This window comes from Uranotaenia lowii, chromosome 1 (assembly GCF_029784155.1).
Source record: "Uranotaenia lowii strain MFRU-FL chromosome 1, ASM2978415v1, whole genome shotgun sequence".
Taxonomy (NCBI): Eukaryota; Metazoa; Arthropoda; class Insecta; order Diptera; family Culicidae; genus Uranotaenia; species Uranotaenia lowii.
In genome coordinates, this window is record NC_073691.1 from 23,657,442 (window position 1) to 23,672,126 (window position 14,685).

Sequence of the window (14,685 nt, forward strand, 5' to 3'; positions counted from 1 at the left end):
TGGTTTGCCGGCCACCTTGTGTTTGCCCGGTGACCCATTCAAGTGAAATAACGAGCAGTCACATCCCGCAGTTGGCCACGAATGGATCGCCCTCATCGAGCTGTAGTTGGTTTTCTGAGAGATTTGTTCAAATGACCGTATTTGCGTATTTAAATGTGTAAATAGTTTCGCACAGCAACGGTTTACTGAGATTTGCTTTTGTTTTTTCTTCCGCTTTTTTAGCCCCGTCTGGCTGAACTCCGCCGGTCCGCAATCCACGGAGCGGATGTGGACATGGAGTACTACCGGTTGCGCAGCTTCAGCATCACATCGCACGGCATCTGCAACCTGGGCGACTCCATGAGGTAACGAAACGAAACCCCCGAACCAATTTATATTCTATCAATCACGTCCCGCGGCGCGTGGACGAAAACAATACCCAATTTCACGTTTGTTTCCACCATCATTCTGCAGGAGTCGCCGGTCCCGGTCCATTAATTCAGTCACGTCGGCAGGCTCCGGGAAAGATCGCAAAGGAAGCACCGGTTCTCAGCAGCAGCAGCAGCAACAGGATGGCGGCCTGATGGACACCCAAACGAGTGGAGACCCAAACGGAGGAGATGGGAGCGGCGTCAATCAATCGGAGCAGGATAAAAAAGAAGCCAACGCCTACAAGGTGGCCATGCTGGGAGCCTCTGGGGTTGGGAAGACGGCCCTCACCTATCAGTTCACCACCTCCGAGTACATCTGTGCGTACGATTTAAGCTTAGGTGAGTGGGGAATGGTAGAAACAAAATTTTTATCCTGTTCTGCTGTTAGAATGACCCCTGGGGAGGAATGGCACATTTTTTTTTAATTTAAAGGTTTTTTCGCATCTGTTTGAATGGAAGTTTAGAGGACCGTGGAATGTGGTCACAAAAAAGGACATATCGAATTCTTGTTTGTGCATTTCAAAGAACGATTTTTAAATGCATTCCAAAGTTGTCGAAAAAAATAGTATTTTTGCAAAAAAAACATGTCTTTCTGTGTTTTAACCAACAAATTCTGTAATGGTTTTTTGTGATGAAAAAAGCATTGATTTCATTTAAAAATAAGTCGTGTCAAATTGGGTTTTTTTACATTACACTTGAAAAAATCAATAAAAATAAACAATGTTATCATGATGTTCCAAAACAAAGTAAAAATCCAAAATGTATGTTGACAAAAAAGTTATAATTTTTTAAATACGTACAAATTTGGAAAAAATAAACGAGAATTTCCAAAATCCTGTCTTTTCTGACACAGATTCTGGGATGGAAATTCGCTATGTGAAATTATAGATTTTTCTTTGATGTCTGTGAAATTATATTTTTTCTTTCACTTTCCTTGATGCACTCACGAAACTACTCATGCGGCATAAATCATAGACATCCTATGAGACACCAAAGAATTGACAGCTCTACCCAAGTAACCAAAAGTCACATAGCTACTTAATCTTGTACGTTTTAAGTTCACATTTCGCTGAGTAAAAGGTACTCGAGAGAAATAAAATCCGTTTTCCTTAAGTGCTTCATTTGGACTTCTGAACGAACATAAAAAGTCTAAACAAGTAGCATATAACATATTTGTGCGTTCTAAGTACCTTAAAAAGTTCGGATATCAACTCGGCTTATCGTGCTTCGTTACGAACTTCTTGCGAACTATTTGATTCCATGCGGAACTTCTTACGAACTTTTTGGTTCCTTGCGGAACTTCTTACGAATTTTTTGGTTCTATGCGGAACTTCAATGGAACTTCAATGCGAATTGAGTTGTGTCAAAATTTTCAAATGGTTTGTTTACATTCTCTTAAAAAAAATTTCGAAAGCATTCTCAATTTGTGAACAAAAATGGATTATTTACAAAAAATAAGAAAGAATGGTTTGCTTTATTACCGTCGCCGGCTATTGGAACAAAATGGAATGAGAAAAGAAAATAATATTATGAGAATATTTTACTAATCGAAAGTCAAATTTCAGCACCAGCTTTCCTTGAACCAGAGTTGTCAAACACAAACTCTTTAGTTTTGGAACATTCTTAATTGGTAACAGTTCGATCTATCATGCTCATAAGTTTTCCCAAAAAAGTTGCATTATCCCTACTTCGATGGTGAATTGGACAAAAATGGGAGGAGGAAGAAACATATATAAAGTAAAAATTATTTGGGAAATGCATATTTATCAGCGATTGTATATTATTAGGTTAATTACATATGAATATTCACTATCAGACTACATTTCATAGTTTTTACGATTTCGCATTAGTAGAAACATAGTAATTCCGATTCTTCTTGTTTCCCTTTTCAATGAAAGTAACTCTCACAGCAACATTAACGACACATCCAGCACCTAGTACATTCCAACAAACATCAAAGGCAGATTATTTCGACGGGAAGTTCATTGATGGACACTTAGGAAATGTGGGTCGGTTGAGCTCATCATTATTCCAACGTTGAATGCGAGGATTTGCCGTAAAAATTGATAATTTTCTTCAATTTTGTTTTCTTTGGTTTCAGCCAATCTAAAATGTACATGAAATGTGTTTTAATTTTGGAAAATATAAAAAACTAGAAACAAATTACAACTTCCTCAGGTAGAATCTTTTTCTGCAGTTTTTTTTAAAATTGGATTGTTTTGTAACAGAAATTGCAGCGGCTTGTTCACGGCCCACATATTTAGGTATATTCCTTTTCTGAACTGCAAATAAACATTATACAATGAGATACATATGCTACAAAAAAGAATTCAGTTCGTGCACTTACGTTCAAATTTAAATGTGGATACGACTTACACGGATATTATCTATTCATGGTGAGCAAACTTGAGGCAAGGATAATTTATTTCGTACGGCAGTCCTCGTTTCACAACTCCTGTTTATACTTTTTGAAGCTGATTGTTTACTATTTTTCATCGCGCCTACTTTTAAAAGGATAACCCGTAAATTATTTCAAATAGATGTTTTAAATACAATTGAATCAGAAAACAGCCATGGTTCAAAGGTAACGTGCTCAGCTTTCATTCCACAGGTTCAGGTTCAAATCTCCATGCAGGAAAATTTTTCAAGTAAGTTTAGAATTGTTGAAAATAGAAACAAATATAAATAGTAATAAAGATTAAAGCAGATCCGAATTCAAAGTAAAAAAGTAACGCTTTATTTTTGCAAGATTTTTTTTTTAAGTTTCATTTGAAGCTGAGTAGCCTTCTACTCAGCTTTGTTTATGGAACTTGAAAGTATCAATAAGAACTTAAAATTTCAGCTGAGTAGACCGCTATTAAGCCTTCAATCAGGGCTGAGTAAGCTTCTAAGAGACCATTCTATGGAACTTTTGGTTACTTGGGTATCAGTCGAATCAGTTCTAAGATAGTAAATGTCTCGATTTCTGAACCAAATGTTGCCTTGTGATCGTGACTTCAGGTAACGATCTGTAGAAGTGGTCCCAATCCGTAGGTCTAAGGAAAAATCCCTAAATTTGACCACAGTGCTGAACAGCTTACCTCCTCGATGAATCAATTCTCAAAAAGTCCTTTGTACTAGCTATGGCTTAAATTGAAGTTTATAAGAGATGGATACAAGCATGTTTTAGGATGCCACAGGTACCAGTACCTTCAACGTTACACAATTTCACTTCCGGCCTCTTATGGACTGCATACATTAAACGAGCCATTAGTTTCGTGTTTAGCTTTTGTTTTGTTATAAACTAGGGATATCACCCGCATCCCTAGTTTAAATATAACAAAACAAAACTAGACACGAAATTTGCCTGAAGAACTTCAGCCACTCCTAAATGCTCATTAAAAAGGTCACCCAAAATTTCTTTATATCAAGACTCTGTATAGACGCCAACTCCGCTGACATTGAGCCTCCCAGCTAGAATTCAGTGGTCCATCTCACAGACGACGTTGTCCGAATAGCGGCTCAATCACAAAGAAACTAGAGACTAGAGATGTAGAAACCCAATGTGGTGGAAAGAGCAAAAGTGTACCTCATTGGTAGAAACCTGCGAGTCAATTGTAAAAATCGCAACAACCGAGCAGCATGCCTAGGAGTGAGTCATTCTCATTCCGTTTTCAATTGGTTAAGAACGCCTAAAGCTTTGCAAAAAGAATAGAGCTCGGGCACTTCACCCGAAATCAATCAGAGCCAGATCTGATCGTGGCTGTTATTTGTCCATGATTTTAAAAGATGCCCCAAGTAACCAAAAGTTCCATAGAATGGTCTCTTAGAAGCTTACTCAGCCCTGATTGAAGGCTTTATAGCGTTCTACTCAGCTGAAATTTTAAGTTCTTATTGATACTTTCAAGTTCCATAAACAAAGCTGAGTAGAAGGCTACTCAGCTTCAAATGAAACTTTGAAAAAAAAAAAATCTTGCAAAAATAAAGCGTTACTTTTTTACTTTGAATTCGGATCTGCTTTAAGCTTTTTTACTATTTATATTTGTTTCTATTTTCAACAATTCTAAACTTACTTGAAAAATTTTCCTGCATGGAGATTTGAACCTGAACCTGTGGAATGAAAGCTGAGCACGTTACCTTTGAACCATGGCTGTTTTCTGATTCAATTGTATTTAAAACATCTATTTGAAATAATTTACGGGTTATCCTTTTAAAAGTAGGCGCTATGAAAAATAGTAAACAATCAGCTTCAAAAAGTATAAACAGAAGTTGTGAAACGAGGACTGCCGTACGAAATAAATTATCCTTGCCTCATTTTTGCTCACCATGAATAGATAATATCCGTGTAAGTCGTATCCACATTTAAATTTGAACGTAAGTGCACGAACTGAATTCTTTTTTGTAACATATGTATCTCATTGTATAATGTTTATTTGCAGTTCAGAAAAGGAATATACCTAAATATGTGGGCCGTGAACAAGCCGCTGCAATTTCTGTTACAAAACAATCCAATTTTAAAAAACTGCAGAAATAGATTCTACTTGAGGAAGTTGTAATTTCTAGTTTTTTATATTTTCCTAAATTAAAACACATTTCATGTACATTTTAGATTGGCTGAAACCGAAGAAAACAAAATTGAAGAAAATTATCAATTTTTACGGCAAATCCTCGCATTCAACGTTGGAATAATGATGAGCTCAATCGACCCACATTTCCTAAGTGTCCATCAATGAACTTCCCGTCGAAATAATCTGCCTTTGATGTTTGTTGGAATGTACTAGGTGCAGGATGTGTCGTTAATGTTGCTGTGAGAGTTACTTTCATTGAAAAGGGAAACAAGAAGAATCGGAATAACTATGTTTCTACTAATGCGGAATCGTAAAAACCATGAAATGTAGTTTGATAGTGAATAATTCATATGTAATTAACCTAATAATATACAATCGCTGATAAATATGCATTTCCCAAATAATTTTTACTTTGTTTATGTTTCTTCCTCCACCCATTTTTGTCCAATTCACCATCGAAGTAGGGATAATGCCACTTTTTTGGGAAAACTTATGAGCATGATAGATCGAACTGTTACCAATCAAGAATGTTCCAAAACTAACGAGTTTGTGTTTGACAACTAATTAGTAAAATATTCTCATAATATTATTTTCTTTTCTCATTCCATTTTGTTCCAATTGCCGGCGACGGTAATAAAGCAAACCATTCTTTCTTATTTTTTGTAAATAATCCATTTTTGTTCACAAATTGAGAATGCTTTCGAAAATTTTTTTAAGAGAATGTAAACAAACCATTTGAAAATTTTGACACAACTCAATTCGCATTGAAGTTCTATAGAAGATCCGCATAGAACCAAAAAGTTCGTAAGAAGTTCCGCAAGGAACCAAAAAGTTCGTAAGAAGTTCCGCATGGAATCAAATAGTTCGCAAGAAGTTCGTAACGAAGCACGATTATTAAAACATTTTCTCGTCTCATGTCCAATCACTGCGCCTTGGATGCGTTACTCTATCGTGTAAATCTCGCTAACAGCAATCTCTGTGTTTGTGGTCAGGGTTACCATGACATCGATCATATTGTTTGGTCGTGTGAGGTCCATTCTGTCGCCAGAGCGAATTTAGATGATTCCCTTCGGGCCCGAGGGAAACAACCTGATGTTCCGGTGAGAGATGTGTTAGCTGCGATGGACCTTGACTATATGTACGAAATATATCTTTTTCTAAAAGCTATCGACCTTCATCTATAATTCTTTCTTCTATTTTTTTTTTCTCTCAACAATATTGTAAAATAGACATAAGAAACCCATGTTAAACAAACAAAAAACAGATTTTGGCTCTTTAAAACTGTAAGGTACGAGCCGTTTCAAATAAATGAATTGCAAAAAAACGAAGCACGATAAGCCGAGTTGATATCCGAACTTTTTAAGGTACTTAGAACGCACAAATATGTTATATGCTACTTGTTTAGACTTTTTATGTTCGTTCAGAAGTCCAAATGAAGCACTTAAGGAAAACGGATTTTATTTCTCTCGAGTACCTTTTACTCAGCGGAATGTGAACTTGAAACGTACAAGATTAAGTAGCTATGTGACTTTTGGTTACTTGGGGCGGTAACACACTATGCTTCAACAGTGGGAGATCTATTTGCGCAAGTGAGCTCCAAGGAAATACTCATAGACGAGATTACTCTCAGCAATACCTCTCCCACTTACTACTCAAAGCCTGTACTCTCCTCTAACGATTCGAGAACTGACATCCCCTCGCAAGGACTCGAGGTTCCCACACAAACTTCTCCTCTTACGACTCCAAATCCTCTGCACGACTCAAGGCCTGATTCCGCCTTGTAATGAGTAGAGGTGAACACTTGTACCCCTCCTCTTGTTGACTGAAGGCCTGATCTCTCCTCTTGTGACTCCTATCGTAAAGACTCGGGGTTGATCACACAAATGTCTCCTCCTGGATACTCGAGGTCTGATCTCTCCTCTAACGACTCGAGGCCCGACCTCTGATCCCCAGGGTCCGCCACCTTTTGCCCGTCGTTTGCCAATCGAGAACAGCTTATCCTAGACTAATCGGATGATTCCCGACAAAAGCGTCGTCCTACACCGACTCGAATGGCTTCGAGAGCCACTCTACCCGTGGGTATTCCCTGATAGTGGAATAACCCTTCCCCAACGGTTTCCACTGCGAAGAAGGTAAAGTCTTATCCCCGCAGTTTCGATCGTTGGGAACCGCACTACTCAGATACTCCCCTATGCTTGAACACGGCGTACCCACGTCATCCACTACGCAGAAGATGTTGCCTTATCTTTGTAGCTTCAAACCGTGGGGCTACACGGCAATACTCGTTTAAGTTCAACACCAACAAAGCTCTCCCCTCTACTGTCACGATTCACGACCCACTGGTCATTCGCCGCTACTTATGACTTGAGGCTCACATTCTGCCTCCTGACCCAATTCGAGGCGAGACTTTACCTCGCCTATCCTCTTGTCTTGGAAGCCCTCTTTCTCACCGTCTCTTGACCCAATTCGAGACGAGAACAACTCACTTCTCCTTGTGTCTGGAGATCCACACCTTATCCGTCTCAACTCTTTGAGACTCAACCTGAAGGCCCGACCTCACCTTTGAAGACTTGAAGTCTGGGCTCTTCTCGGCCCGTCGTGTGCCAATCATATCAGCTAATCGAGGCCAGAAACCACCCCAAAAAGCAAACCGATCGACACCCACGCGAATACTTGATTGCCCTGCAGAGGGCAGACCTCGCAATTGCGTAGGGAACTCTTCGCTCCGCTCTCGCTAACGGGGACCTCGCTTTGGGCTAGGCGACAGCCCGTAGGCAGCTAGTACGCAGGTCCGCGATTTCCGTCGTCCACCAGTAGGGGGCCGGGTTGCCGAGTGTCCTTCCGCTTGGCCCTCCTTGTCATCGCAGCGTCACATGCCCGTGCGAGTACCCTCGTCAGGTTTTCCGCGAACAGGTTTCCAAGTTCCACTCCCAATTTAACACTTCGACAAAGACGTGTTGGTCGAATTGTGTGGTCTTCCAGAGGCGTGCTCTTGTTGTCGTACCTCTTCTACCTGCCCGCGTACTTGTGCCTACCCGATACAGAATCTCAAAGTGAACGCTATCGGTGAACGCATCGCTTACGTGGTGACGAAGGTGACGTCGATGATGGACTCGCTCCCATTCCTGTGGTAGGTCCTTGTTTCGCCTACATTCCAAAGGGCTACGTTCAGCCTTGCCAGGGCTTCCAGTAGAAGCTGTCCTCTGTGGTTTGTAAGGCGACTACCCCATTCTACGGCCCACGCTTGGAAGTCCACGCCTACGACGATTTTGTCCATCATGACACCGAACCTTTCAAGAGACCACTTCGGGAGGGCGTAGCAGTTAAAGACGAAGATCCTGTTGACCTTGGCTATCACGAAGCCTTCCTCTCCAGCAGACACAACCTCTTGTATGGGGTATCTTCCTGTAACCCATATCGCGGCCAGTTTGGCTTTATCGGTTACCCAATTACTTGGCCGGCTTCACCGCCCTGCCAACACAAGCCACTCCTATCAGTGCCCTTGCAGGCGAATGATTTGTGCCCATATTCCACGCAACGGAAGCACCTTTCCGGTTGCTGGGAGATGGCTCTCTGGCAGATAGACCAGCCCACCTTTAGCCACCCACACTTGAGTGCGGCGTTTGCTGCCGCAACCGGAAGATTCACGAAAGCCACCTGTGTCCCGGATTAGGGAGGACCTTCCCGCATCCTGACCAAAATCTTGTCCGTTCCGACACAGATCTTTCAGCGCATCCCTAACCTCAGCATCAATGGCTATCTCGTCGAGGTTTTTGACCCTGCCGCTAACCATGGCACGGATTTCCGCAGCTTCGCCAACTATCTCCTGAGTAAGCGCACTATACTCTGCGATTTTCACTGTCGAGCCACGTCGGAGTTCAAGGATCATCTCGCCGAAACGTGTTCGGCGGATTCTCCTGACATCCCCTCCTAGGCCCACCAGCCTATCGATTGTCCTCATCTGGCGGAGGACATCGGTGTAGGTTCCTTCTAGTGCCATCACCACCAACGCCTCCCCCTTGTCCCTGACCCGGTTGTGTTTGAGCTTGGACTTGGGTTTGGCTTTGGCCTTCGTGACCTTTTTCCTTTTGCGCTCAACCGTCTGCCACCCAGTCGGCGCTTCGGGAACTTTGGCCTCTTTAACGCCCGGATCCTGCCGGGCCGTAGGATCCCGGACACGCTTTTTCAAGACTCCTGGCCTTGTTTCTCTTGGAGACCCTCGTTTACGTTTGCCGTTTCCGGCAAACTCCTCCTCTCCATCCGCCTGCACACAGACGCTGACCTTCTTCGGTCGAGTTGTATTTGCCGAAGAGGGGTCGCAACACCCTCACGTGCCTTCTTCCGGCACTCCGGTGCAGTGTTCGCCTTGACGAACATCGGCATCACATTGGCAAGCCTCTCCCACACTTCTTTGTGGATGTTAGACGTCTTCCTAACACAATCCACAAGGTCCTGCATTCCAGCCATTGCAACCGCTAGCTCCGCAGGGGTCTCAAGGTCCTGAAGCTCCGGGGAGCTTAGGAGTTACTCGGCTGCCTGCTGAACGGCTCGGTGAGTTGCCTAACCGGCGAGCGCCTTAGACCGCTCCTGACGAACGGATTAGGACAAACGTCCTTCTCCGCCTCATTCGCTTACATCCGATTTTTGTTTTGATTGTTGTTAGAATTCATAATCAATTCCACAATAGCGAGGCAAATATACGGCCCACTGCGCCAGTGACCTGCTTAGCGCAGCAAGGAATGGGATACTGTGGGGTGTGTCCTGGTGCCCCACAGGCTACCGTTTGGGACTGGCTTGATAAACGACCCGCCAGCCTTCCAGGTACATCGGCACGGTTCAGCGTTACACCTTCACCAAATGGAGTCAGTTTCCAATAGTTGTTCCATGTTCATAATCCGGGGGTGTAGTTCTCTCGGCCGTACATCTGCAATAATGGAGACACGTTTCCACTTTGCACCACGGGGAAGTTCGCAGAGCTCTGAGCCAGGTCTAGGGAGTCAACTTTGTTAACAATCTTAAGGTGCTACGTGGTGCTACTCCTCGCACTACTGCCTGGGTCGTTGCAGGTTCAGACTTGTTTCACAATACGAATCAACATGTTACATCTTCAACATTAATTATAGGCAGATCTTACCGGCTTCCTCAAAATTTTGGAGACGTAACACTAAATAGTGCCAAACAAGGGTTCAGCGATTAACTGAGCACGGAAGCAGGGTGGTCTAAGGTTAGTCTGTGGAGTAAGTTTTTGTGAGGCAGATTGAAGGATTTGTAAGCGTGGCCTTCGTAGTGGTTGCGGTTGGTGGTTGTGTAGTCACAGAACGTTCGATTCTCAGGGTTCATTCTTCATTGAGAGCTGTCTTTCAAACACTCTTTGATGACTGTGAGTACCAGAGATAAATCTAGGATGCAACAGCGGTATAGCTGGAGCACCTTCAATTTCCGAACTACCTTGCTATTCGGGCTTCTTGCTGCTTCTTGAGTGCTGGGCGACTTTGCATAACTCGCTCTAAAATAAGTGCTTTGTTAAAACGAGAAAACAAAATCTAGTTATAGCGAATTAATATGGAGGATCCCCAACAGACACAACAGTTTATTTTAAAAAGAAAACCTTATAATTTTCGAAAACAAGCGAACCCTAAGTTTTTTTTTTTGTCGTCCACAAAGAATTTGAAACCAGAAATACAAACCAGCATCTGAAATCAGATTCGAAATTCATAATTCAAAAATCACGGGAAAACTATGGACAGTTTTTAAAGCCCATAGTAAGTTATCTTTGCTTTTTAATGATTGGAAAAATTCGTTGTACAGTCGAGAACAAAGATCAATACAAAGTTAACATGTGTATTTTTTACTATTCACCAGATGACGACTACGGCCAGAAGACGGTTTCAGTGCTGCTGGACGGCCAGGAAACCGATCTGGAAATCATCGATCATCCGGCCTGCGAGATGTCGGTTAGTATAACTACCTTCAAAATTTTTATAACCCTAATCGTGTGATTTTAATCAGCATTCTTTCATCACTTAACAGGAGGAAGCCTTCTGCGCGACGTACCACATCGACATCTTTGTGGTGGTGTACTCGGTTGTGGACCGAGGATCGTTTAAAAAGGCCGAGAAGATTCTCCATTTTTTGCGGGATTCTGAAATGCTACTTACGCGAGGAGTTATTCTGGTCGGGAACAAAACGGACCTGGAGCGGCAACGAGAGGTTTCGATGCAAACGGCTAGGCGAGTGGCCAAAGAAATCGGTGCCAAGTTTATCGAAACTTCCAGCGGGATGGACTACAACGTGGATGAACTGTTGGTGGGAATCGTGGCTCAGGTGAAGCTGAATCCGGAACGACTGAATCGGTTGACCGATAAGCAGCGGCACAGTATTGCTAGCTTGATTATGCCTCCGACGGTGAAGTCTCCTATCAAAGGGCGTAAGATGGCGATGTCCATGCGGGAGTTGACTGGGACGGATGCTACTAGTAGAATAAGAAGGATCGCTCGAAGAGGCAGTATTGGGAAATTCGGTTCCGAGGAAGACGATGATTACGAACTGGGAGATAAGAGGTTGCGAAGGAGGAATCGGGATTTTCTAGGAGATGATGATGACGAAGACGTGGAAAGCGACGACGAGCGATCGACGGACAACGAAACGAATTTGCTGAGGAGGAAAAGGTTCGATCTTCCCTCGCGATCGGCCCTTAACCTTAACGGAGGGAACAATAGAGGCTATCCGAAGCGTTTATCCTACGACGAAGAGATGCAACAGGATCAGGCCGATCAACAGCAACAACAGAAGAAGCAGCACGATCAACCAGTACGAGGATCACCTCAACCAAGCATGAAACGATTCAACTTCCACGAGGACAAATCCTGCTCGGCCGGAAGCTCGAATGCGGCTAACAAGTTTGCCAACCGTACCAAACTGCTCCTAACCTCGTTCCTCAAGTTCAAACGCAATCTACGCGTCAAACGGCGCAGCACCGGCAGCTGTAGTGATCTTTTTGTGATCTGAAGCGTTACTTCGGTGTGTAAGAACTCTGTAGTCGTATAAAACCACAATAACCTGTATAAAACCCACATCCGGTGTTGTTAAGCGTGTACATTTCAATTCACTGCACGTGAATATGATTACTTCTGGTCGTTGCACCTTCAATACGTGTAAAATCATGTGTGAAACGTCAAACTTTAGTAAGAAACAAACTACCATGTGATAGTGTTAATCCAAACACACAATAGAGAAGGAAGCGTTACGAAATCTATAGGCATTAAATCAAAAACCAACCAAAAATAATAACAAAAATCATGGGATCAAAGCAAGCGGTTTTCAACAGTCAGTAGCCAGTTGGTAGTTGAGAGAAGAAAAGAATACAATGTAGAGCAAAATTTGTATAAACAAGAAAGGGAAAAAAACTAATCAAAGTTGGCTAGCAGTTCTGCCAAGGGGTAATGTTAAATTTGTTACAACGAAACAGAACAAAATCAAAATATTAGTGAAAAAATTTCGATCAGGTTTAAAAAAATCAACATCAACTTGTCAGTTTTGCAGTTTTTTTTTCCATTCTGGCACTACAGTTGGAGTAGTGATCGAATCCTTTGTAAAGTTGGCTACAATGTTATTTTTTTTCCCTTAAACAAAAAATACGGAATCAAAATGTATCAATTGAAGAAGTTTTCCTATAATGTCGTTAATAGATAGGCCCCGACAAATTGTCACGAAACGTGACAAATTTTCCACTCAATGGGGTGGAATAATTTGTTAATACTAATTTGAAAAAAATAAAAATAAAAAAAAGTAGCTGACAGCTACCAATGTTTTCGATGTTTTGATGGACAACTTTTAATGTTACTGGTCTCAATCGAAGAAGAAAACCAATTGAAAAAAAAACGAAAAATGTGAGTTGCAGAAGTTTTAAAAAGATTTTTTGAAAACGCGATCAAACTAAACCAATCAAAACAAAAAGAAACGAACGCCATGTATTAGTGAGAAGCAAACATTTAAAAAAAATCTAAAACCCTAAAGTAAATAAAGTAAATTGACGTTTGCCAATTGAGAAAACTGTTTGTCTGTTGCTTTATCGGAAGTCGATGGATAAATAAACAAAAGATAAACTGTGAAAATAATAAGAAGTAACGAGAAGCACATTGTGAGAGTTACATCAAAAGAATGAAGAAGAAAAACAATAACATATTTACATGGTTTTACTGTGAATGCATTGTTCTCTATATGATTTGTGTACAGTTTGAATGTTTGGCAACACTTGTTTTTTGCGAAATATTAACAACAGCAAAAAAATAGCCTCCTATCTGTTTATGTCTCAGCAGTTTAACTCTGATTGGGTTAGTGTGTCAAAAGCAATTTTACGGAAGCCCTATTTGTTCTAGCTATTATTGTTTGTAATTTTGCTATTAAAGTTGGAAGACCAAATTTCCGAAGAATAAAATAATCTGGAATTGATTAAACCGTTACCGTCTTCCATCGAACAAAACTAAGAAGAAGGAAAGTGTTGAAAAAACAACAACAATTCGATACGAATCTATCGTTAGCGTCACTGTTCTTCGAAAGTTTTACCATACTGATCACATATCCCCGAGAGAAAACAGAAACCACAATTCGCACATATGCATATCTATTTACTTATAATCGAAAAAGACAGTTGAAAATACCCGATCAAAATTGTTTACAAATTTTGTTGTTTCCCTAAAATTTAAAAGAAAGAAAAAAAACTCGGATAGTGTGTTCCGACCTATAATCCATCTACAACTAATTCTAATACATTTATAAGCCAGAATTGAGCCAAGCATTAAACCCAAATGAGACAAAGGAGAGAAGAAAAACAGAAAAAAAAACCCAAAACGGAACGGAACGGAATCACGCCCATAGAAAACCTCCTCTTCCCCCCAATGGAAAATCGTAAATAAAGTAATTTTCTGATTCTGCTCCACACAAAGTGAGCTAATTGAATGCTAGCGTGCGTACAGTTTTCGTGTTGTTTCATTTGCCTACATGTGAATGCCCCGTGCCAATGTTACGCGATAATCTCCCACATGATCCAGGATCATGGGTAGCTACTGAATTTGATTATTTCACAGACAAACGAACTGGATTCTTTTCACCGATTTTTGTTTCGATTATTTTTGTTTGGATTATAGTCGCTTTAACATGTTTATATCAACGATGCAGTTGGCGGACAGTCATTGAAAAACTTATCCGGTACAACTGTGATCGATGTTTACTCTTGGGCTCGAGCTCACGGACATCGGCTCAGGAAGCAACTGACTTGCCAACTGAGCTCTATCACAAGCCCTTACCCTTTTCACCAATGCCAAGGGTAGGTATTTTTATTAACCTCGTGTCATTTTCACTCGTATTACATTGATCAGAGCTCACAAAGTTTTCGGCAGCTCCAATCATTATTCGTTTAAAAATTTCTGGAACGAAAACAAGACCAAATGGGAGGCGATTGAGATTGAACAACTCCCAGCTCTGTAAACAGCTTTTAAGGCCAATGTTCGAAAAATCGCTCAAGACAAGCAATCAAGATTCGTTTCAAGCTAGAATACTTATACCAACATATACCTCCGGGTGCTGTGATACGGTCGTGGTAAAGCATTATATCAACATTCATAATGCTTTTTAGTTTTATACAAGCATTCTTGATGCATAGAAGCAATAACAAGAATTAGCATTAATGGTAGCACTATATGCACATATATAGCTACTATATAAGGTTA

The 14,685-nt window shown here is 41.3% G+C and overlaps 1 protein-coding gene across 4 annotated transcripts in view; it reads left to right on the plus strand.

Annotated features, from left to right (window-relative positions):
• Positions 1-13,846, plus strand: part of LOC129740640 (uncharacterized) — a 315,420-nt gene extending 301,574 nt beyond the window's left edge. For all 4 annotated transcript variants that reach the window (XM_055732386.1, XM_055732385.1, XM_055732384.1 and 1 more), the window contains 4 exons: positions 223-344; positions 454-749; positions 10,820-10,911; positions 10,988-13,846. In XM_055732386.1, coding sequence (XP_055588361.1) covers positions 223-344; positions 454-749; positions 10,820-10,911; positions 10,988-11,965 — 1,488 coding nt within the window. In that variant the 3' untranslated portion in view covers positions 11,966-13,846. The remainder of the gene's footprint in view (positions 1-222; positions 345-453; positions 750-10,819; positions 10,912-10,987) is intronic.
• The last annotated feature ends 839 nt before the right edge of the window (positions 13,847-14,685 follow it).